General features: G+C 39.3%; 1 protein-coding gene and 1 pseudogene across 1 annotated transcript in view; one reads left to right on the plus strand and one right to left on the minus strand.

Annotated features, from left to right (window-relative positions):
- Window positions 1–25,380, plus strand: part of WDR70 (WD repeat domain 70) — a 224,809-nt gene that overhangs the window by 83,977 nt on the left and 115,452 nt on the right. Inside the window, exon 9 of the mRNA XM_024578576.4 lies at window positions 2,809–2,885. Coding sequence (XP_024434344.2) covers window positions 2,809–2,885 — 77 coding nt within the window. The remainder of the gene's footprint in view (window positions 1–2,808; window positions 2,886–25,380) is intronic.
- Window positions 3,516–23,622, minus strand: LOC112320918 (large ribosomal subunit protein eL30-like; annotated as a pseudogene).

The raw sequence follows: 25,380 nt of genomic DNA on the forward strand, positions 1-25,380 counted from the left end.
GTATTTATTTACAGCTTTTTTGGTCTTTAGACTGAGAGTATGTATTAGTTTCCTCAAATTACTGCTGTAATAAAGTACCATGCATTCGGTGGCTTAAGACAACACAAATTTATTCTTTCACAGTTCTGGAGGTCAGAATTCTGAAATCTGGGTGTTCTCACAGTCACACTTCCTCCAGTGGCTCTAGGGGACCCTTCCTTTCCTCTTCCAGCTTCTGACGACTCCAGGCGTCCCTTGGCCTGTGGCTGTATAACTCCCATTTCTGCCCTGTCTTCACAGTGCCTTACACTTTTTCTGTTATCTTCTCTATCTCACTAGCATACTTTTCATTGAATTTAGGGCTCGCCTGGATGATGCAGAGTGATCTGGAGAGTCTTGTATCTTCAAATACTCTTTTTCCAAATAAGGTCACATTCACAGGTTCTGGAGATCAGGATGTGAACATATCTTTGTGGGGGCGGGGGTGGCACCATTCTATCCATGAGATTCCATTTTCCTATTTTCCTCTCCTGAGTCCAAGATCTGTATATTCAGCTGCCACCTTGACATTTCCATTTGCAGATCATAGGCATTTCAAACATAACAGGTCCAGTAGGGAAATCCGGAGTCTTACTGCCCACTTTAATTGCTGTCAACTTATTTTCTAGCTGCTAAAGCTATGAATTTGGGAGTAACCCTTATATACTCCAACAGCCATAACCCCAAAACCCTTTCTCTCTCCCCACCCAGACATATAGGAGCCCCACTGAGATGCCCGCCCACTAAGTAGTCCTGTCTGTTCTATCCAAAGTACCTTGTTTTGCCATCCATAATGTGCTCCCTTGTATAATGTGCACCCACATTTTGGCCCAGACTTTCAGGAAAAAAATCGTTCCTTTACATTTTTAATTCAATTATTTATATTTAGATACTTGTTTTTTGTATTATAAAGGAATTTTAACATTTATTTTTGAACATATTATGGTACAAGAAATGTTATGTAACAAATAATCATAAAACACAAGAACAGATACAAGGTATTTCAGGTATTACCCATGTATATAATATGCATCCTTATTTTTCCTTCAAAATTTTGGGTAAAAGAGTGCGCATTATACACAGCAAAATACGGTACATCTCACATCTATCCACTTTCCTCTTTTACCGCTACTATTACATGAGTCAACATTCTCTCCTGCCTCCACATCAAATTATTATGTACTGTAACAGATCTGTTGCTAGCTTTTCTACTTTTATTCTTGCCTCTTTAGCAATCCATAGAGTCCTTTAAAAATATACTTCTAAAAACGCCTGTATTGGTTTTCTAACCTCTTTACAGACTACAGCAACCTACATATTCTGACTCCTGTCTCCCTGCATATCCACTTACTTTGTGCTCCCTCTTGCACAACATGCGATAGCCCACTAGCCACTGTTCATGTCCTGCAGTGTGCCCAGCTCTTTTTCCGCATCAGGACCTTCTTATATGCTTTTCCATCTGTTGGAAAGCTCTTTTTTCTGCTTCTGCATGACTGGCTGCTTCTTATTCCTTCAATCTCAGTTTACATTACACATACTTAAATATTGCCTGGTCCTCTCAGTAAATATGACCCATGCCCCCTTCTGCAGAAGAGGTTCTTGTCCCTGTTTGCGTCCTGTGAATGTGAGCAGAATGTCAGGAGTTGGCCAGCTGCTACTTGACGCATCGTAGGCAACTTGGACGAGAGATGGTCTCCAGGCCCACACGTGGGCACTGCAGTTCCAATTTATTCTTTCCATGGAACCACAGTTATTTTCCTTCTAACGTGCACATTTTGCTTCTTGTAGCATAGCTTTGTTTTTGACCCTCTCAGAATAAGAGATCTCACCATTATTACACTAAGAATATTAGGCTCTTTTCCGCCCCGTCTGAACCTCACTTACCGTAGGAGAGCGCTCCAGCTGACTTTGCAGCCTAGGCGGGAAGTGAGTGTGTGTGTTGATGTTTGATAGATGCTCCGTGGTTGATGTGGTGTGAGTGTCCGTTCTCATACAAGCATCACATTGTTTTAATTAAAGTGTTTTTACAGCATATTTGTGTTATACTTAGTAAGGTCTATTTTCCCTTTCCTCACATGTTTATTCTCCCAGGTGTATGATAGAATCAAGATTGTTGACACATTTTTAAGAAGCATGGGTTTTTTTACCCCCAACCTCATGTGTTGCCTTGAGTATTTGTAAATACTTTCTATTCTTTTAAATTCCTTTTCATTGAGAAAAGAATCTCTAAAGAAGGGCCTATTTCTCTTTCTTTTCTTAAAGAGAGGCTGCCATTATCCCCTCTACTCCTTTCATGTTGAGCACCTGTTGTATGTAAACACTGTGCTACTTTCTGGGCAGTGGGGGTGGGGTGGGGCACGGTACACAGTGAATTAAACAAAGTGAAAATAAACAAAGTGAAATAAACAAAGCATATTATGAAATAAAACTGAGATAAGGCCCTGACAGGTGTGGCTCAGTTGGTTGGGCGTCATCCCACAAAGCAAAAGGTCACCGGTTCGATTCCTGATCAGGGTACATGACTGGGTTGCAGGTTCATCCCTGGTGGGGGTGCAATCAGGAGGCAACTGATAGATGTTTCTCTCTCACATCTCTCCCTCTCTTTCTCCTTCTCCCCGCCCTCTCTAAAAATAAATAAATAACATCTTAAAAAGACAGATAAAATAATATCAGCTTGTTATTAAAATAGTGTGCTTTGGGGAAGACTAAAACGTTTTAAACATTTCAGTTTCTGGTTAGTTTATTTTTTTAACTTTGTTAAATATCTTTTTTCCTTTATATTTTTTTAAGGGTCACACAGCAATGCTTCATACTGGCTCATGGCATCCCAAAATAAAGGGGGAATTTATGACTTGCTCCAATGATGCGTGAGTACTGTTGATAGTTCATCTAATATTCATGTCTTTTAGTATCTCCTTTAACATGTGTATTGTAACAGCCGTCAGTAGAGTAGGCAATAGAATATTGGGAATCCTGATGTTTATATATTTTTGTTCTTTACTTTGAATTGAGCTGACAGTGTAAGGTTTGTTTAAATAAATATGGAAACTATGCAAATAAGAGTATAAATTCCTGTAGAGTTTATTAGGGGGCACAATGGATCAGATTGATGTTATTAAGTGGACTCAAATGACTTTGTAGTTGTGACTGGTAATTTGTTGCTTTTTATACTAAAAACTCACTTCCATCTGAGTCTAATAGCTCCTATAAGTTTATTGTTGATTGTTTTTTGGCAGTAATAACTGAAAAATTTGATTAAATGGCTATTAAGATTCTTTTCCATTATATCTCTTGGCCTGGGACTCAAGAATATTACAGAGAATATTTCGGCATTGTCATTGTATGATTCATTTTTAGTATTAAGAATAGTTCACAAGAATGTGCTATTTGTAATACTACAGAGGAAATAGCAACAAAAATTCTTACAAATTGAGCAGAGGCTTCTTAAGAGTTCTCGCATGCTTCCTCGCTCTTGCAAACACGGCATCGCCATCCGATCAGCTCTGACTGTCCTGCTGGAGAACAGAAGATCTGGTGGGGGGGCTTCTGTTGTCTCGTCTGGGGCTGTCTTTGACCTGCTCATACTCAGCCTCCTTCCAACCTTGGAGGGTCACAGAGCCAAAGACTAAGTACATTAAATATCCTGAGGAATTCATTAACAAAAGAAACCAGCGTTTTCCAGATATATCGATGCACCCCCCCCTCTTTCCACAGCCAATGACACCTCTTACACTCTGGGTGTAGTGTCCCCAGGAATACCCTTTGGAAAATGATGATTGCCACTAGCGAATGCTTTTGATACTGTGATTCAGTAGATGATAAATATTTTTATCTGTTGTATCTTGTAAAGATGAATTATACAATTGAATTTTTGGCAAATTTGTCATGGCATGATAGTGTACAGTGTACAGGCCTGGAGGAACTTGGGTACTGCACCACCAGTCATGACTTTGAGCTAAGTCTTTGACCACGAAGTCTCACATTCCTATCAAAAGGGCTAGTACTTGATTCACAAGATCGAAGTGTGGATTAAATGTAAGCCTTGTGCATAGTTAGTGTTCAGGTGCAGGGCCAGCCTTGGGTTCATTTGAATTGGATTAAGGCTGCATAGAGTGTTCAGTCCTTAGCTTTTCTTAGAGCTTCAGTCCCATCTTGCTGAGCTCCTCTATGGGAGCGTGTGGATGGCATGCTGGAGCTCCCAGACTCTAGCTAGAAGGCTGCTGTGCAGAGTTCACTTGATTTTTATAATTAGCAACATCTGTAAATACACTTGTAAAATTCTCCCAGGAATGGTGGTTTATGTAAATGGATCCCCGCCAAGTAAACTTTTGTATAACTCCAAGACTTTTTCCCCTATTTTAAGTATTTTTTTGGAAAACTTAAAATATTACATTCATTTCCTCTGTTATTAATAAGCGTTTTGAATATAATTCAGTGTCATAATTTATAAATTATTACACTGTGGTATGATATGCCTCAGAAAGTCTTGGCACATGTAGGTATATTTATAGCTTTTGGGGTTCTTGACTGCTGTTTTTATTTTTTGGTTTTCCTTTTCTGTTAATTGTTACTTTTTGCTGCTGTTGGTGTGATAATTTATATAAGTACCTCAGTTTCCTCAGTTTTGTGCTTCTAATAAGCTGTGGACTGGGGCAGGGCAGGGTGGGCCCAGGCTTTTAGAATTGGTACAGAAGAAGAAGGAATGAGCCATTAGTATAGTGTATGGATTTTTTTAGCATGTTAATTTTACCATCTTCTTTGGCTGCCGGGGGACTTTTTCCTGCTTGCTTTCTGGTTCTGGGCAGTTTTGTACTGTCCATGCTGCCAAATAAGCACGGCGTGGTTTTATCCCTAGCGGTTCCTGCTCGGCGAAGCCCTCACGGAAACAAAATGCACTGTGTCCATCCTGCTTCTGCAATATCTGGTATCGTTTGTAGCTAATTTAATTGTTGGTTTATTTCATCCAATTTTAATTATCCTTTAATATACTTTCCAATTTTTCATTTTAAAACCATAAGGATACCTTTTAAAGTGTTTTGCTGGCTACTGGCATTTAAAAATTCAGAGCTTTGATTTTGTTGCCGTGGGGGTAATTAAAATATATCCATTTTGAAAACATTCGTTAGTAGAAATTTTTACATGAAACAGATAACTTTGTTGAAAAATTAACTGGGGTTTAGCAGTAGAGCCCAACTCCTGTTAATATTCCCATTCACATTTGGTGGTTATGGTAAAATATACTTTCAAAGGCAATATTTACTCAGATACTTTTTAAACCGTCTTTTCTTCATGAGCTGTAAGAGTAATGAGAATTTATTCTCAAATTACTGCTGAAATTGAGATGTGTACATTTTGGTGTTAGTTTGATTGAGCTTCTGTTGACAAACTGTTGAATGTAGGAATGATGTAGATCTCTTAATTTTCTCATAAATTCATGTGGTTCATGACTTCCTTCTTTTCAAAGTAGTTTGCTTTTATGCTGCTTTGTTTTATTTTTATTATGCAAAGAAACACAGAGTAGGTAAAAAGTCTGCATGATTAAAAAATAATAATAGTGACCCTTCGCAGAACTACAAGGATAAATTATTTGAAAGGCCATGTTTAGAACTTATAACTACGGTTTATGACTGTGGTTGCCCTATTAATGTCACCGTTCAGGCTCATGTGTGGTCATTGTAATTTGAATTCTCTGCCTTTAATTCAAGCATTGGAATCCTTAAAGTTAATGTCTGAATTCCAGTGTTTGATTAAGTATAGAAAGAATTTGTGTTAATTTTCATGTGAGTCCATTTGTTACATTGAAGGCTGAGGGCGGGTATTTTGGGAGCTTGTTTGTCATGTCTGTTTTAAGTGGAAAAACGCCAGTGTTCTCTGTGTCGATCACGAAGCATGATACTGTGAACCATAAAAGCCTGCGAACACATCGTTTTTAACTGAACAGTGAAACTGACAGAGAGAACTGTGCATTGTTTGGGATTTTGGACCTACTTTCCCCTTAGGAATTTGTGAGAGGACAAAATATGGCTTTATTTAATCACTAAATTTTGAAATGATTTGAAAACAACACATCAACAACAGTGTAGAGATTTATTATATTTTGGTTCTACGGTGATTTAAGGTGATTGGATGCTGACCTAAAGTGGTCAAAGCACCTGAGAAGGATTCTTATGCCTGGCCGTAGAGATGAGTTGTACAGTGCTGTGTTTGTTGATGACACAATTTGGCCCAATAGAAACCTAATGTATACCTGAAATTATAGCATGATTTTTCAGTGTTATTGATGAAATGAATGCACAAGTATTGTGGTCATTTATCTTATGTATCTCAAAATAAATGAATCAAATCATATTGGGGGAGTTGAGTTTACAGAATGTAATTATTTATAATTAAGCCTTTTAATTTTTTTACACATTTTACTTTTCACATTCCTGTTTATGCTTGAATAGCCTTTGTTTGATTTATAATTTTCCTAGTGCCTTCAACTTATTTAGATGTATATTTTATCATATGTTTACAGTATAAAACTTCACCTTATATATCTATGAATTATAAGAAAATTTAATGTCATACTAACCTTGATGTAAGTTTTATGTAATTTTTATGCAAAAAGTTCTTCATGTGTACTCTATTGGTGTATGTAGCAAGATGATGTTCACACCTTCAAAAACATTGGAGGAAAGTTCGATAAAGTCTTAAGTTTGTTATGTTTTACTTTATTTATACACTTTCTACAGTTGTTAACCAGCCATTTATTTTGGCTATAGAAACATCAGTGATACACAATAATTCTTATGTCTGGATTATAAACTGTAGAGGATGCTATTGAGTATTTTCTTTGTTTATCTTGAATCCATATAGACATACTGTTCACATCATCAGTACATCTCTTCATTGTTACAGCAATGCAGTTTTTAAAATATTTATTGATTCATTCCATTATATATTTGGTTTTTTTAAAGAAGAATATGGATGTCTCCAAGGTGTGAAGGGAATATTTGTTTACTGGCATCCCTAATGGAGGAGTTGATAGAGGGCAGTTTGCATTTCTCCTGGGGATTTCTAGGTCAGGCAAGGAGACTGCAGTACAGTCAGCCCGCTCCGTGCGTGACTAAGCGAATCTGTACGTGTGACTGACTCACCAGTCCTCTTGTGGTGGATGGTGGCCCGGGCGCTCTCAATGGAGTAGTCGTATACGGAGAAGAATATTGTTCCTGTGAAAATTGGTGAATTGAACTTAGTTGCAGAAATGGGAATAAAAAGTATCTCCGTATTGTGGGTTTTACAATTCTAGAAACTCGTAATTAAAATCAAAGTGATTCTTTGGTTTGACTCTCTTTTTTCTGAAAGACTTAGCTATAATAAGTGGTTTTTCTTTTTTAAATCATACTTTCCATTTCTTTGCTAACTTTCTGTGATTATGTGACATATTTATATACTGTTTCTGAGTCCCTTTTCTTTTATGGTATGTACGCTGGTTGAATCCACTCCCAACTTGGAAAGCAGTTGTCACCTCGTCTCTGCAGCTCCATATTGTCAGGCTGGAGGAAGTTAGGGAGCCAGGTAACAGGCACGTCGCAAGGAAGTGTGAATAATGAGTTGCCCTTTCCAGTTGCCTCTTTCTAAATCTTGTAAGTTTACACAATTTTGTGAAACTATTTCTGTCTTATAAACGATCCTTTCGTGTGAAAATACTTTTTTAACATTTGTCTTGATGAAAATGTTAGCTTTTTTTACTACTTTTAAAAATGTGCTCCAAGTGAAAAGTTTACCCTTCCCTTGATAACACTTTCCTGTTGTTACAGTAATAAAAAGAAAAGCAGAGTATAAGATAGAGACATGTCATAAGTTATTAATCACAGGCTCCCCTTTGATACGTGTTCCCCTCATGGGCTGGGTCTTATTAATTAAAGTAAAACAAATGATATTTGTGGGAAGCTGTACTAACCTATCAGCAAAGACAGGTAGCACGGACGTGTGTAACGGCACTTCACACGGTCACTTGTTCTGTGATGTCACTCAGTAGTTGTGTCTTCATGACGGAATAAGGCTGATTTCCTCCATGACTTTCTTTTCAACAAAAAGTTGGTGACACAGCTTTACCTCTCCACTGAATAACTGAAGGGGTAGGGCAGCCTTTGGTTTGTCCCGTGTAACTATGTTGTAGTTGGCATCGTGATCTTACCTGGGCAGTTTTACTTATGTGTCCCAAGTAGGCAGAAGATTATGATTCTTTTTTATAACCCATTACATAATTAATTTTTTACACACATACAATTCAGAGTTCTGTACTTACTAGATTTTTCAAAATATGTAACCGCATTTCCAGCGACTCATATTGGGTGTCTCCACTCGGTATGGTCTAGCAAGGTTATTACAGAGAAATAGGCATTGACAGAGAAATTGCTGTAATAGCTTCGAAGCTCTTTTTTTTTTTATGTCACTTATCCAGAGAATTTACAAGATAAATATCTGTACAACTTTGTAGGTGTGTTGTAAGCTTTCAGTGTGAGGATGCACAGAAAGCACAGTGCCTAGCACGTAGTTGGTGCTCAATACAAGTTTACTTGCACTTATTCTTTTCCCCCTTCAACTGGCTGCATTTAAAATATACAAGGCCAAGTTTGCTGTTACTGTAGTGCCAAACTGGGCCACAAGTCAGCTTAACACCTGTCGTCTACTACCTGTTAGAGCTTGGGCAGCATACTCGCCCATCCCAGACCAGCGTCCTCATCTGTAAAACAAATGCCTTAGACTACATTTATTGAATTCTGGCCTTTCAAGAAAGACCAATTACCCGTGTGAAGAACAGTTCTAAAACTGCAGAGAAGTAAGCCAATGGTAAGTCGACTTTTATTACGAAGGAGGAATGAAAGCAATGGGTAGTATAAAAATGGTCACGAAGAGAACTGGCTACTGTGGGAATGCAGGAGGAAGAGGCAGACTGGAGTCATACAGAAATGAAACATGATATAGATTTGCATTTGGAGGATTTCTTCTGTTAAGCTCAGCAAACATTTATTTTATATCTAATGTTGTGGATCAGCCCTGCATTAGGTATCGAGCTTTAAGCTGATTGCACAGAAATGAATACAACCTGGTCCTCACTCTCCAGGATGCTCCCCAGTCTTGTGGGACCATTGGACACTCATAACCAAGTTTTACAGCGAGGCGATTGCGGCAGGGAGTGGGGCCCTTCTGGATCGTTTTTTTCAGAGGAACATGAAGCCCTGTTTGCTAAGAGACATGGGTCCCATAGTGCAAGAGCAGAGTTTTCCTGTTGCTACTTTTCGCTGTGGGAGTCAGCCCAGACTCACCGGGGAAAGAGAAAGGGTTTTTTTCCAGATAGGATGTTGCTTTAGTTTTCACTAAATCATAGGAGCAATTTCTAGATCCTTTCCCATTTCAAAATAACCCAACCTCTGCTTTTATGAAAGCTACTTTAAACCCACAGAGTCAACTCCAAGAGTTGGTGTGGAGGGAAGAAAATAACCCTTCTTTATATGTATTATGGGTCAAGAGCTTTACACACTCTGTCTCAGTTCTCACAGTACTGGCTTGAAGAACCAAATGACTTGCTGGTCGCACATCTCTTTGGTGGTGAGGTAGGGACTGGAACTCATGTATGGCTCCATTATATCACATTCCCTCCCTAGCTCAAGTTTTCTTAAGCCTATAACCATCTGTATCCTGTTTACTGTATCTTCCTTTAGAATAGAGGGTTGCATGGTGAAGGTGATCTTGGGGTTAGTGCAGTGTTTTTCAAACTTCATTGTAAGACCCTTTTTTGGGTCATGACCAGCAGTTTTTACAAAATAAAGTAGAAATTGTCAGACCGTGTCACAGGTAGTACTGTTTACTGAGATTTCTGTTTCAGTTGTGTGAGTGGAATGAGTGGAGGGGGGAGTGGGTGTGTGCATGTGCTTGGTCTTGTGTAATGTCTTTCCCGCTATGCGGTCACAAGTTCACCATCACATTTTTGTCCAGGCTTTGAAGACAGTCCACATTTGAGTTGTAAGGCAGTGAAATGTAGCAGTTAGTTCTCAGCATGGACTCTGGAGCCAGATTTTCAGGGTCGAATGCAGGCTCCACCATGTACTGTGTGACCTTTGGCAAGTTATTCTCTGTCTCCTTGCCCGTGTTTTGTCTTCTGTAAAATGGGGTTTTGTGAGCATTAAATGGATTTCCATACCTAAGGTGCTCAGGATCCGTCTGTCTCAGAGTAGCACTCCATGAGTTACTCACTGTTATTGCTGTTGTTACTGTTAGTATTGCTGAAAGGTTTATCTCTCTCTCAGAGGGATTCTGGACACACAGCTTTAGCAACAGCCTTCCATAGTTTTGATTCATTTGGTGAAATTAATTTGTTGCAAACTTCTCATATGCTACAAGAATGCTAACTTTGCCACTGGTTTAGTGCAATACTCCTTTTTTATACATTCCGATTGTTCCTATTTGGCCAGTGCCACCAAAGACAGCTACTAAGGCATGTGTCTAAGAGTTATTGTGGAAAATTGTAAGCCTGACTCTGCCAGATCTTGGCCTGGGAGGAACTGGCTCGCTTTACAGGCTGCTTTAATCCTGGTCATAGGCCAGCCAGCACTGCCAGCTCATAAAATGTATGTGTATGTCCTGGTGTGCTGTGCCGTAGAGGGCTAAATAAGTAGAATACCTAGGCCCGCCTGCCTCAAGGTCTGCGACAGGTGTGGAGGAAGATGTTGCTTGGGTGCCCAGGGAAGGCTTCACAAAGGAAATAATATTTGAGTCTGGGGTCGAAGGATCGATCGAAGTCTTCTAGGAAAGTAGTTAAAGGAAAATAGTTCCAGGCACCAGTCAGAGTTCATACCAAGCTCTAAGTCTTGAAGCCTGTAAGTCTTAAAAAGGTCATGGAAAGGCAAGAATAAGCAGGAGGAATGAACAGAACAAACTCCAGCTTGTTACCTTCTAGGATATCAGTTATGGATTTTTGTAGGTAGTTATTGGAAAAAATAAAGCTTAAATATGTTAGAAAATTATTTGTTTGTATTTCTTTAAACTGTATTTCTTATATAGCCAACCATACCTTTTAGTGAGTAGTTTGCTACATTTTATTATGGTGACTATTGATAAAATATTCTTTTGTTTATAGAATTGTATTCTGTGTCCTGCCTCTACTCTTTACCTGGGCCAGCGCCCATTAGCAGTCACCACCTAATGGCAGCTGCTAGAATTGCAGGCAATACATGCATTGGAAAAATTCATAGGACTTGACAGCAAAAGCTCAACCCAGTTCAAAGAATAATTAGTATAATGTAAGGATATGAGGTAATCTTTTTGCACAGAATTCTTAAACACTTATATTAATAATTATTACTAGTTCACTATAAGCATGAAACTAACTATCTTATCTCCCGTTCATCATACGACATTCTGATAATATAAACATTACAAGACTTGAAGTTCTCAAGTGTTTAGGGTTGACAAATGAATCTCTCAAAGTTATGAAATTATAAGTTCATGCCATTTCTTCGAGTGCCCTTTGTGCCTCCTTATTGCTTACTTTTTAAAAAGTGCGTGTTTCATGCTTGTGACCTTGCGTGACGACGCTGTAGGAATCTGGGGGAGGCGAGAGAAGCCGACCCTCACGCGTTGATTCCTGGCTGTCGTGTAACTGCTGACGTTGTGAGGAGAGGAAGTACCTCAGAGTATTTTTAAATGCCCTTGAACGTAGCTGTACTTACTGATGACACCGAATCTTATTTTCTTAACCTTATGTCAAAAGCTGTGTAACCCTATACCAAAATCGTTTCCCTGCTGTTGTGTAGTTTGTATTCCTATAGTTTTTAGTTGTGGCATAATATTCAGTCTTAAGTACCATAACTTACGAAACCATTTTGTTATCTATTATAAATAATGTGATAAGTATTTTATGCATGCAACTTATTTCATATTTTGTATTTTCTCCCCCGCTCCTTTTTAAAAGTATATTTACTAATAGTGTCTACATTTAGATGCAGAAAGAATATTTGGAAAAATAAGAATCTCCTTACCAAAGAATTTATTTTTGTGTGCTTATTCTTTGCATGATATGATCTGACCAGTTCTATAGTAGTTACTACCATCCAGTTTGTGCCCTGTACTCCATGGCAAATCACAGGGCTGGGTGGGGTATTCCACTGGGGTTCTCTTATTAACCTGTTTTGGACATAAAAATTTTATTGGAAAAGCTAGATAGTTTACTGATTCGGGAAAAAAGATTTAAATTACTTGATTGCTCTGCTAGCACTTGTAATGGAACTCTTCAGTTTATATCTTTGAATCATAATAAACATACATTATATGATCTTTATTTGCAAGTGACATTCTCTTTTAGAGGTCCTCGATCTTAAGCAGACTTAGCAACGTTGTGTGAAATATCGGACACCTTCTTCCCCTCCACAGTTTTCAATAGAACGCTCTTTTTAATGATCCTTTAATTCATTAACAATTTAAGTCAGATGTTAATATTTCTTTTTAATACCTGTTAATTTTCCTCTTACCCAGGCAGATGCCCTGGACTGTGGGAAATTACAGTAGCAATTAGAGCACAGTAGGAAGGGTGGGTTGGTCATTCTTGGGGAGCAGGGAGAGTAGAGCCCATTTCCAGATGATAGTAACTAAGTGTGAGAGTCAAAGTAATTCCTCTGTGTGGACTTCAGTTTCTGATGCAGAAACCGTGCCACAGCACTGTAGAAGGAGCCACAAACACTCAGCTGAGGGAAGTCGGGGGTGCGGTTAAACACACCCATGGTACTGTGAGACCGATGGAGTGACTGGGAGCCTGTTGTAGAGGGTGGGAGCCAGCCGCCAGTTGCTGTATATCCAAAGTAGTGTTAAGGAAGGGCGTGTTACTCAGGGTTTCACTGGATTTAATATTTTTATTTTCTTTTTGAAATGGAGTGATATATTAGAAATGAAATCACTGAGATTTTGTTTTTTAGACACGAGTAACTTCCAAAAGAAATGATCAGCTAACTTTAATTGAATCTATCTGGTGGTAATTTTATTATAGAACGTCATGAAAAGAAGCTAGCTGGTGCTTCAAAATGGCAAAGCTAGTATGTGACATTTCGGAAGTTCATTTAAAAAAAACCGCTTAGCAAAATCACTGCTGTTAATGACCACCCAAGTAGCTATTCTAATTAATGCCTCTGCTACTTGAAGAGCATTGGCGGGGCAGTGACCCTGGATAGATCAACCGTGAGTTTACCAAAGATGGGCTATTTATTCTTCCTAGAGAGTTTATGGAGACTGGGGCCTTTGTACAACACTGTCTTTGTGTGAGGGTAATGGCCGATGTTACGAAATGCTCGCTGCATGCCGGATGTACTCTTCCAAACGCTTTGTATGTATTTACCCACTTAGCTATCTCACCAGGCAGGTGGGGCAATTGCAAGACCCTTCCTTTTTTTCTTCTTTTCCGCATCTACCTTTTGTGTAGGAGTCTGAAACCATTGCTTTGTTGTGGGGGTACACTTTGTTAAAGATCGGGAAAGCCTTAGTGGTAAAAGAAGTTTCAGAGTTACGGTAGAGTCAGTGGTGGACTTTGGTAACTGTATAGTTTCAGATGTTAGGCATCTTTCAATGAGAATTTTATTCTGGTTCTATGTAATTCTAAATGTCTTATTAAATAAACATATATTCCATGACTAAATCCATATATCAGGTAGTCTACCCCACAAACACTGACTATAAAATAAAAAATGAATTATTTGCATTGTGTGGACATTTAATTTAGATGTCTTCTAGGAATTTATTTTGGAATATATTGTGAACATTAATTTATAATATATTAATTTCTTAATATTTTACTATTAATAATATTTAAGGATATTACAAATCCTATAAGAACTAGCATGACCAACTGCCTTGGCTCTTCAAGTTCCATCAGTGGTAACATTCTGTGTGAATTTCAGCCATTTTTAGATGCAAACAAAGCCCTTCTGAATTTCAAGTTTAAAAGGGATATCAGACATTTATTTAGGAATAGTTATTATGATGTAATCTGTCTAGATTTTCTGACATAGTATGCTGTTTCCTTTTTAAAGCTGCTGAATCGCATGTACTGTAATTACCATATTACTATCTGTTGGCCCTGAATTTTTTCTTTTGAACTCAGCATATGTACCATTTTTCTTTGATTCATAAATACCCCCTGCTTGGTGAACGTGTATGTCTCTGTTCAGCCCTATCTACCACTGTCTGTATTATTCATTGAGTTCTACTTTCTCTGTGGATAAAAGCAGGTGGCTCCGCAGTGATCTTGTTCTTAGGCTAGAAGGCCTAGTTTTTCATTTTTGTCCTTACACCTGCCCCCACCCCACTCCTTAGCCAGCACATTAATAATTTGTCTTTCTTTGATCCTTATTCTCATAATTATGGCTATTCTTACCCTGTCGTTAAGCAAGATGTATTGAGCTTTTCTCTTAGTTTGGTGTGTCATTACTTACCATTTCTCATATATCCTTCCTCCTTCTCCACTCTTCCTCTCTCTCTCCTCCCTCAACTCCCCTCCTTCCTTTCCCCCTTTTCTCCCCTTTTCCTCCACTCTTCCTCTTCCTTAATGTCTCCCAACAACAATTATTAATCAAGAGTATACTCCTGTGAAGTTGTGTAGAAATACTGATTTATTTGGTTGCTAGTTTACCACCAGAATTGGGTTAATCAGTATAAATATTAAAGACTTTTTGAAAGTTTGAGAAATTATTATCTTATAATATTTATTTATTTAGTATTATTCTTTCTTTTAAAAGATATCTTTTTTTAAAAAAAGATATTGTTTATTTAAGAGAGCAGGGGAGGGAGGGAGAAAGAAAGGGAAAGAAATATTAATATGAGAAAGAAACATCGATTGGTTGCCTCTCATATGTGCCCTGACCAGGAATCGAACCAGCAACCTTTCACCTTGCAGGACGATACCCAACCAACTGAGCTACACCAGTCAGGGCTAGTGTTATGCTTTATAAGACTAAACTCATTTTGTTTTTCTTACATTAAAAAATTTTACCTCTTTTTAGTTATTTTGTTTTTCTTTGAAATTTCTTTCATTGTATTTATTGCTTATGTTTGTAACTTCTAGAAGATAACTTTTCTAGGTTTTTTATACTTTCTTTTTGATAGCAGAATGAAATTTTGATATTTTAATTAGCCAATTTAAACAAAACCAGTAATGGGGAAATTTTTAAACCAAGAAAAGCCATTAATAACTGAGTGTTCCCAAAGTAGCTTGACTTATGAGTTTATACAATTCAAGATAGAGAGGTACATGCTACATTTTTAAAAAAATGTAAATATTGTAAAATGCTAACGTCGTGTTGGTTTGGGGAGTAGGTCAAGGCCAGACGCTCTCTGAGTCACTGTAGATTAAGCACTGCCTTTTGAAGAATCGCTTTCTTTTCACTCTAGGCAAAGGCGTCTCTCTGACCTGTGGCGCCATGTATTTTCCTGTGGTTAAAGTGATGCGCTTTCACTGGCAGGTGGGCCACTAATTCAGCTCCTTCTGTTAAGATATACAGTTAATAAGCTACAGTATGTCCCCTCCCCAGAACTCGCAGTTTAAAGTCAAAAATGAGATTCTATCTGGTAAGCCAAATGGGAGTTATTACCTATCTGTGTATATCAGATTAACACCTTTCCTTCTTATCTTTTGTGCCACTTCAAATCTTAATAAATACATTCCTTTGACAGAACATGAGTTTGTATTCTTAGTTATTGCTGATTTCTATAATAACTCATTCAAACTGGGCTATTGCATATCTCAAGTTATAAATGAATCTGTCTGAGGTGCTTTAATAGTTCTTTATAAAAAACAGGCCCTGGCTGGTATGGCTTAGTGGATTGAGCGCCAGCCTGTGAACCAAACGGTTGCTAGGTTGATTCCCAGTCAGGGCACAGCCTGGGTTGTGGGCCAGGTGCCCAGTAGGGGGCGCATGAGAGGCAACCACACATTGATGTTTTTCTCCCTCTCTTCTCCCTTCCCCTCTCTCTAAAAATAAATAAATGAAATCATAAAAGAAGAAACAGTAGGAACTAGTCCTATATGTTAGAAGCTTTGTGACAATTAGAGTCACTTGGCTTTCCCAGTACACTCAACCAGCTACTCATAATTTATGTCACTACATGAACAAGCTTGCAGAAGACAGTGTTGAGAAAAAAACGTAAGTGTCAAAGCCGTTTATCTAGTCAGGCGTTGGCTTTGGCTGGGCCAGCCCATGGTCACGGTACCTGTGACTGGCAGACTCATGTGTGGAGTCACTATCACTGTACCAGTTGCACACTCCTCTAACTGCATGAGGCAGGTGCTCTGTTGTACCTGCCGCCAGGGAGGAGCTCCTGAGAAGGATGCCTGTGATTGAGCATGGCAGACTCACCATGCCTCACCTCAGGAGAAAGACCACTAGGAAGCAAAGTCTATAGTGACTTAACTTTTTCTAATTATTTTCCACTCTGCTTATATTATCTCTTTAAATTTTATTTAAGTGCCATGAAGGCTGGAGCCTTTCACACTTCTTGTAACCTCTGTAGCCTCTTTCAAAGTTCTAGTAATAGAGGATTAACTAATCTAGAAAGTCGAGAGATAAGATTATTTTGGTCAGCTTCAAAATTCATATATTTTTAATTCTTTTGGAAATAAAGGCTTTCTCACTAATCGATGTCAGAGGGGTGGCATGCACTGTGTTAAAACAACTGTTTAAGTAAAACTGTATAGAATATGTGTAGGGGATAGACGATCAGACACACGGTCACAGCAGATAAGGCTGGCCACCTCGGTGGGGAAGTGGAGTGCCGCTTCTTCGGAATGCAGGAGAATTCCTTTTCGGCAGCTGTCACGTTGGCATGGCGCTGCTGCTTGTTTTGTCCCCAACAAGGGCAGGACCTGCTGTAGGAGGGTCTCGGCCACAGGCCTTCTCACCAGGAGGGTTATTTTTATAAAGCGGGTCTCATTGTGTTGGCAAAGCTTAATCCTCTGGTGGGTAGAATTATTTTTGTTGTTGTTTATATTATGGCATATTGCTTTTTTTAGTAATAAACTAGGAAAGTTCTCTGTGTCAATTTAACATAAAGATGGCATCTGAAGTTGTAAGTCCATCTGCTATTTACATGTAGAAAATCGCTTCATGTGCTAGTGCGGAAAAGGAAGAAAGAACTCATGGGTTTAGAGACTTGAGGCTAAAGGAAACAGTGGAAGGAAAAAGAGTTACTTGAAGGGAAGAGAAGGGTCTCCTCTAGGGACCCCTTGGATAGGCATCCAAGACGCGCTCCATATGTGTAGGGGATACCAGGGCACATTCAGATTTTCTGTAGTCAAGTGGAAAATTTTCTTTGTTCCTTAAAATGGCATTCTAGAAAAACTAGAAGACTTACAATTTGAAACTTACAAGTTAGTACATTTGAGGCTCAGTTTCCTCACTGACCATTATGTGGGCATGTTAGATTGGAGAAAGCTTAGCTCTTTAGAGTGGAAATAGGAAAAAAATCACCCTTTTCTTCTTGCAGCGAAATTGTGATGGTATAATTTATATGGTACTGATAAAGTTTATGATATAAAAAACATGAGGTTTTCTATTTATATTATTAGTTAGGTTTTCACTAATAAGTCTACCTTTTTATTGCAGTATTTCTGAGTTATAGTTTTACAAGAGATTTTTTTCCTATTGATGTTGACATTTTTCTAATTGTGTTTGTTTTATTTCAAAGGAAGCCTAAGTGCAGCTCATGTTTTTATGCATAAACATTTGCAGTAACTCATGTAGTTAAAATTTAAACACAAAATAAGCTATTTTATAGCTTTTTTAGAATTAGGATCACTATAAAAATGAGTCACTTTATGTGACATTTCATCTGATGGCACAGAAGATGCTCTTACAGATCTTTTTCTTGATGTCCTACTGCTATAATTTTGGTGGATTTGAAATATCTGCAGAGAACTTACAAGTTAAGGAAAAGTTTATCTTGTTGCTTGTCAGCACAACTCAGAGGTAGCCATCTGAATAATTAAAACCCTAAAGACTAAATAAAAGTTATGAAGCATTTTACAAACTCAACAAGTCAGGTCTTTTAAGAATCCCTTCTTTTTTCTTTTTGCTGTTTGGTGCAAGACTGCTCCTGTGTGGTTAGTAACTGAGCTGGTGAAATAGCTGAGCTGCTAGGCATATTTTGCTGCTGAGGTCATTCCCTTTTGATCTTAACAAGATGAGCTATAGCCATTTATTGTTAGAGTCTTATCTTGTTGAAAGAAGAACCTTGAGCAGATTTATTTCATTACACATAAGCTTGATGTGTGAAATTACTTATATTGTCTGCATTTATAACTGTTAATTCTCAAGAAAACAGATGTCTTTATGTTATGTAGGCCACTGGGATTGAAACCTTTTTTAAAAAAATGGGTCTATCAGTATGTCAAACTCTTCAATATTTCATATCATTTCCATGTTTTATAGTTGTTAGAAGCCTATGGCTGTAGATTGTTATAAGAGTTACAAGCTGTTAGAAGAGTTGTTAGAAGCCTGTAGATACTTAGGATGTTACACTAACCATTCAGGGGCATAATTTCCTAGAAAATAATAGACAAAGCAGTCTACAGATAGGAGATTTGAATGTGTTCAGCCTATGACCCTGAAATAAATAATTATTTTCTTTTTAGAAAGTCACATAGGTAATAAAATGTTTAGCATTACCTCTTTTTTATAATAACCTTTTAAAAAAGATTCTATTTATTTATTTTTAGAGAGAGGGGGAGGGTGGGAGAAAGAGAGGGAGAGAAACATCAATGTGTGGTTGCCTCTTACGCGCCCCCTACTGGGCACCTGGCCCACAACCCAGGCATGTGCCCTGATGGGAAATCGAACCAGCGACCCCTTGATTCACAGGCTGACACTCAATCCACTGAGCCACACCAACCAGGACTCTTTTTACAGTAACTTTAACGAGCTATAATTCACATACTATGACATTTACCTTTAAAAAAAAAAAAAAAAAGACCTCCAGTCAGTTGTGTTAAAGAAAAATTTTGCATAGTTGACTTCTCACCAGGCTGTCCTGGCATGCTGCCAATGGTGGCGGAATCACCTGGGTCACTGACAGCCAGTGTGCACGCTGGAGTATTTTCCACACGCTGTGCCCGATCCAGTATCATCGCCACTGCAGTGATGGGCACCCGTCTGCACCAGCATGGCCCAGTGCTCTATTTCAGATCTCCTCAAGGCGGGACAGATGCTGGCGAGGGTGACCAGTTTCGCTTTGCCTCGTCTGATTATTTCCAGAGTCTGCTTGCATCCCAGCATGCACTTTCCACTGGTCACAGTTGGAGCCTAGAGTCGGTCAACTCCAGTGACTTTTTCACCTTTTTTTGCGGCCACCATCTTTCTGCCTTGGATGTGGGGCAGCTATCAAGATAGCTGGGAGTGAGAAAAAAAGTAAAATTTACCCTTTTAAAGTATACAGGGGTGAGCAAAAGTAGGTTTACAGTTTTTTGTATGGAAAATAGTACAATAATTAATAACTATTTACACAACTGTTTTGTGTACTCACAACTGTACACCTACTTTTGTCCACACCTGTACAATTCATTGGTAGTTAGTATATTCCCACAATTGTGTAATCATACATCTAAATTTTAGAACAATCTTACTGCTCCAAATGAAACCCCATCCCCATTAGCAGTCACTCCCCATTTTCCCCTTTCCTCGGTCATGGCAACCACTAATCTACTTTTTCTTACTCTTTGAATTTTAAAATGATGCATTGCAATTGAAATAAATAATAGTTTAATAGCATTGATCCTTCATATTAATGAAATTGTGTAATTAAATTATATGTCACTTGATACTTGTAGCAACATGTTATTACGGTTTTATTTTTCTCAAGTTGTAAACAATAGTTTATCATCACTGCATGCTGTAAGGCACAGCAGTACCCTAGTCTACCTCTCTTTTTGCTTTCGAGAATTTGAGATAAACATTTCTTTCCTTTAACCCCTAACTTCAGATAAATACCATGAAATTCATTGTATTTATCTTTGTTTAGAATACCTTTTCTTCACAGGACAAATAAGTATTTAGACAGCAGTTATATTAGAAGTATTGTTTAAAATAGCTTAAAATTTCATACTTTCCCTGAGTCTTAGAAACATCCCATTTTTGTACACAAGCAATTGACATTTTTTTAAAAATCATGCTTGTTTATTCACTAATGCAAACCCTTAAAGTCTTTGCTAGCTGTGTGACTTTGGGCACCTGATTGTTTAAATGACTAGTGGATTAATAACCACAAGTGTCTGCTTATCCTGAAAGGTTAGTCTAGTTTTGCCTGGTTTAAATCAGGGGTTGAGAGTGAGAGGCAAAGGGGATATTTTTTGAAGTTGCAGGTGTACTGAGGATTCTGTTAGTGTAAAGAGCTGCTTTAGAATTCATGTGGGATTTACTTCAGCTGACAACTGTCAGAATCAGCCTAAAACCGTTAGTGTATAAAACTCCGACACGTGTATGGAGTGGAGAGAGGTTGTGAAACCGATTATACAAGGATTCCGGGGGAAAGGCCCAATTTAGGAACATCACCGTAAGGCTTCCCTGGCTCTTCTTGGACGTGGGGACAGAACCTGGGGTCTAGTTGACGGTGACTATTCCTGTAATGACTGGTTTGCACTGTCCCTGGTAATACGTCGTGGCAAATGCTCTCCACAGCTGACACAAGAACCCACACGCTGAGTAAGTGCTCCATTCTTGAATTCACGCCTCAGGTCTCTCCTCTGGATGTAAACTCAAAATACTGTTTTTCTGTTGTAAATAAACAAAAGGACTAAAACATGCCATTGCTGGATGCAGACAAGAGATGCCGGGAGCCTCACTCAACTGGGCAGGTGGAAAATGAGTATCGTCAGACAAGTGGACACCGCACTACAACTTTAATTGTGGTACCATAAGTATCCTCTAAGTCCGTGGTCTCGGGACCATGCTTATATATGGATGCACATGTTAGACTTTATAGTAGCTCTCAGAGGAAGAACGGGTTTCACTTTACAGAATTTTGTTCTGCCTACAGAATTTTAAGAATAAATCTCTTATATAACTTGATGCTCATATGTAAAATAAAAAAAATGAAAGCTATCTGTTTAGCTATCACAGACGTAGGCCCTGATAAGAATATAAGTAGGTTCTCAGTGTTCTATATTATATTAAAATTCTTTTCATGCTAGATTAGCTTCCATGTGCAGCCCCCTGAAGATGCATTTTATTGCTGTGTTTCCTGGCTTTTCCCCTCACGGAGGCTGAACAGGCGGTTTTGTCCATGCCTGTAGAAGACTTCTTTCTAGGCCCCAGTTATCATGCCTGGCCTCTGTAATTGGGTCGTCATCAGAAAAGGGGGGGGATTTTTTTTAACCTTTGAAAGTGATATCCTTTTCAGCCTTGGCAGGTCTTGGTGTTCTATCTTTGTCTCTGAAATCCACATCGGAAATGCTAAGAGTTCCTATGCTGGAGTTAGGAGAGGTGGTTGTCAGGAGGATCCTGTAGCACTTTTCAGAAATTAGAGGGTCATCCAGCAAAACTAGGCCACATAGTCTGAGGATCAAGTGCACCCAGTAATATCACTTGGATTGGAAGATCTGCATGCTTTTAAGCTTATCTGTAATTTGGTCTGGTTTCTATTTACCTATCTAAGCCCAGCAGAGTTTTTGTGGTTGCTGAAAAAAAATACTAATATCAGTTTGCACATATGAATATATTTTTTCCATTTTAGTCTAATTTTCTTTCTAGTAGGTGCCAGGTTTATGTGTATTTACTGCAAGAATTTCTTGTTAGCCCTACCCGCCCACTCACCAGCTCCTTGTGGTACGAGGGTACAGTTGAGGGATCCATCGTGTTTTTAAGAATTTTAACTGTGTGTGTCAGGTGTTTAGGAAGAGAGTCCATGGCCTGGTCTTTTTCCTGAGTTCTATAAATACAGGTTGTTATCTATATTAAAAAAGATCTGACTTGGGCTTAGCCCTTATTTTTTAAATTATATTTATTGACTATGCTATTACAGTTGTCCTGATATTTCCCCCTTTGCTCCCCTCCACCCAGCACCCCTCACTCCCTCAGGCAATCCCTCCACCATTGTTCATGTCCATGGGTCATACATGTAAGTTCTTTGGCTTCTCTGTTTCCTATACTGTACTTTACATCTCCATGGCTATTCTGTAACTACCTATTTGCACTTTTTAATCCCCTCACCTCTTCCCCCATTCCCCCATTCTTGGTTCCCATCTGGCAACCATCAAAACACTCTCCATATCCATGATTCTGTCTCTGTTCTTGTTTGCTTAGTTTGTTTTTTAGATTCAGTTGTTGATAGATATGTATTTTTTGCCATTTTATTGTTCATAGTTTTGATCTTCTTTTTCTTAAATAAGTCTCTTTAACATTTCATATAGTAATGATTTGGTGATGATGAACTCCTTTAGTGTTTTCTTGTCCGGGAAACTCTTTATCTGCCCTTCAATTCTAAATATCTCTGTTGAGTAGAGCAATCTTGGCTGTAGGTGCTTGCTGTTCATGATTTTGAATATTTCTTGCCAATCCCTTCTAGCCTGCAAAGTTTCTTTTGAGAAATCAGCTGACAGTCTTATGGGACCTCCCCTGTAGGTCACTAACTTCTTTCCTCTTGCTGCTTTTAAGATTCTCTCCTTATCTTTAACCTTTGGCATTTTGATTATGATGTGTCTTGGAGTGGGCCTCTTTGCATCCATCTTATTTGGCACTCTCTGTGCTTCCTGGACTTGCATGTCTATTTCCTTCACTAAATTAGGGAAGCCTTCTTTCATTTTTTTTTTAAATAGATTTCCAATTTCTTGCTCTTTCCCTTATTCTTCTGGCACCCCAATGATGTGAATGTGGGACCTCTTGAACTTGTACCAGAGACTGTTTATACTCTCCTCATTTTTTTGGATTCTTTTTTCTTCTTGTTGCTCTTATTGGTTATTTTTTGCTTCCTTATTTTCCAAATCATTGATTTGATTCTCAGCTTCATCTGCTTTACTGTTGTTTCCCTGTAAATTGTTCTTTATTTCAGTTAGTGTATCCTTTGTTTCTGACTGGATCTTTTTTATGCTTCTGAGGTCCTTACTAAGTTCCTTGAGCATCCGTATAACCAGTGTTTTGAACTCTGCATGTGATATATTGCTTATCTCCATTTCTTTTAGCTCTTTTTCTGGAGTTTTCACCTGTTCTTTCATTTGGGCCATGTTTCTTTGTCTCTTCGTTTTGGCAGCCTCCCTGTGTTTGTTTCTGTATATTAGGTAGAGCTGCTTTGACTCCATGTCTTGGTAGTGTGGCCTAATATAGTAGGTGTCCTATAGGGAGGGTTCAGTGGCACGGCCTCCCCTATCATCCAAGCTGGGTACTTGAGGTATGCCCTTCATGTGAGCTGAGTACACCCTCCTCTTGTAGTTGTGCCTTAGTTGCTGTTGGCAGATCAATGGGAGGGATTTACCCAGGCCATTCAGCTGCAAGGATTGGCTGTGACCACTGACCAGCAACCTCTGCCCTCTGTGGAGGAACAGCTGTGCGGAGGAAGGGGGGTGGTGCTCCAAAGTAGTCTGTACCTGTCCATGGGGTTTCCCAGGTGGTGCAGATCAATGTCAGCCCCAACCTGTGTGTTTTCCCCATGGCCACCCTGCCTGAGCTATAAAGCAATCTGAGATGGCTGCTACAGGTACTGGGCTTGCAGATTCCCAGGAGAAGCCAAGCTGTGACTCTAGGCTGGCTGCTGCTAGTTCTAGGACTGGGGCTCACTGAGGCCGGCTATTGCTTGTTTGAGAGGATTTAGGAAGTTGTAAAGGATGAGCAAGACAAGTGATTCATATGGAAAAGCAGCTTGGGAGGGCCTGTACCTTAGGTGGGGTGGAGTCTCTGGGGACCTCCAAGGTGGTCAGACAGTATATGGCACCAGCCTGCCAGCTCTGTGGCTCTGTGTGGAGAGGGCCCAGAAAAGGGACAATGGCCTTTGGTTCCCCCAATGCCAGACACTTCAGTCTCCCCCAGCACGCCAATAGTACCTTCCAAGCTGCTACCCCAGCGCTGGATCCCAGAGGGAGGAAGTCTGAGTGCGTAGGTCCATGTGTGGATTCTTTTAAAGGAACTGCTTGGGGCTCCAGCAGTTTCTTCCACTGACTCAATCCCCACTAGTTTTTGAGCCAGAAGTTGTGGGGACTTATGTGGGGAAGTGTGGGCACTGGAACCCTGGGTGGCGGTGGGGGCTGGTGTGGGACTGGGACTGGGACTCGTCACCGCCAAGATATACCTCCCCAATTTTTAATACCACACGTGGGTGTGGGACAGGTCCATTCAGACAGGTAGTTGTCAGACTTCCATTCAACTCGATTTCTGATGGTTCTGAGTGGTGGTGGTTCTATATTTTTGGTTGTAGTTTTGATGTGGTTGAGCAAAGAGGCACCATGTATTCCTGTGCTGCCATCTTGACTGGAGGTTTCCTAGCCCTTATTTTAATTCAGTCCTTTCACCAATGATACAATGGACTGTCCTGTTACTTTTTAAACCTTTTGATAGCACTCACAGTGAACACACAGAATGCACTGTGGGAACACACTGTTCTCTGAAGTCAGTGGGAATGACACCATAAGGAAGTCAGCTATGTAGTAGAAGTCTTTTAACCTGCTTTCTTATTTATTAGCATGGAAGGCTTTTTACAATACACATCTTTGCCTGTAATATACTAAGTGTTGTTTGACTCCTAGCTGAATCAGGATCATTATAATAAATATCATATACTGAACTGTGCTACTTACAGGCAGATGCATGTGCAGGGCCAAATAGTGTGTGGGAGATTGACTGTAAAAAATGGCCTTGATTTTTCTCGGTGCCCCTTGTGATGTGACTCTGCAGAGGTAGAGTTTATTTACTTACTTCTTGAGTCTGGGCTGACCTTCTAACTTGCTTGGACTAATAGATACAGCGGAGGTGATGGTGTATCGAATATGAAGCTAAGCCACAAGAGGTCTTATGTGTTTTTGCTCATGGAATCCTGTCTGGCTGCCATGAGAATTAGCTTGGGCTAGCCTGCTGGCTGTGTCCCCATCACACCTGTCACTGCATCCAGGGGCCAGCCAACCACAATGAGTGTGAGGGAAGCCACTCCAGATAAGCCAGTCAGTCTTGGCTAACCTGTCAGACTACTGCGAAATCATGAGAAAGCACAGCCAGCATGGATTGCCAGTTGACCCACAGAGTTAAGAGTGAGCAATGTCCATTGTTTTAAGGCCCTGGGTCTGGGGTAGGTTGTTATGCAGCAGTGTCTAACTTGTGTATGTATTGGTCCTAGAAAATACTTCTTTAGGGGGAAAAAAGCTTC

The sequence above is a fragment of the Desmodus rotundus genome, chromosome 1, assembly GCF_022682495.2.
Source record: "Desmodus rotundus isolate HL8 chromosome 1, HLdesRot8A.1, whole genome shotgun sequence".
Taxonomy (NCBI): Eukaryota; Metazoa; Chordata; class Mammalia; order Chiroptera; family Phyllostomidae; genus Desmodus; species Desmodus rotundus.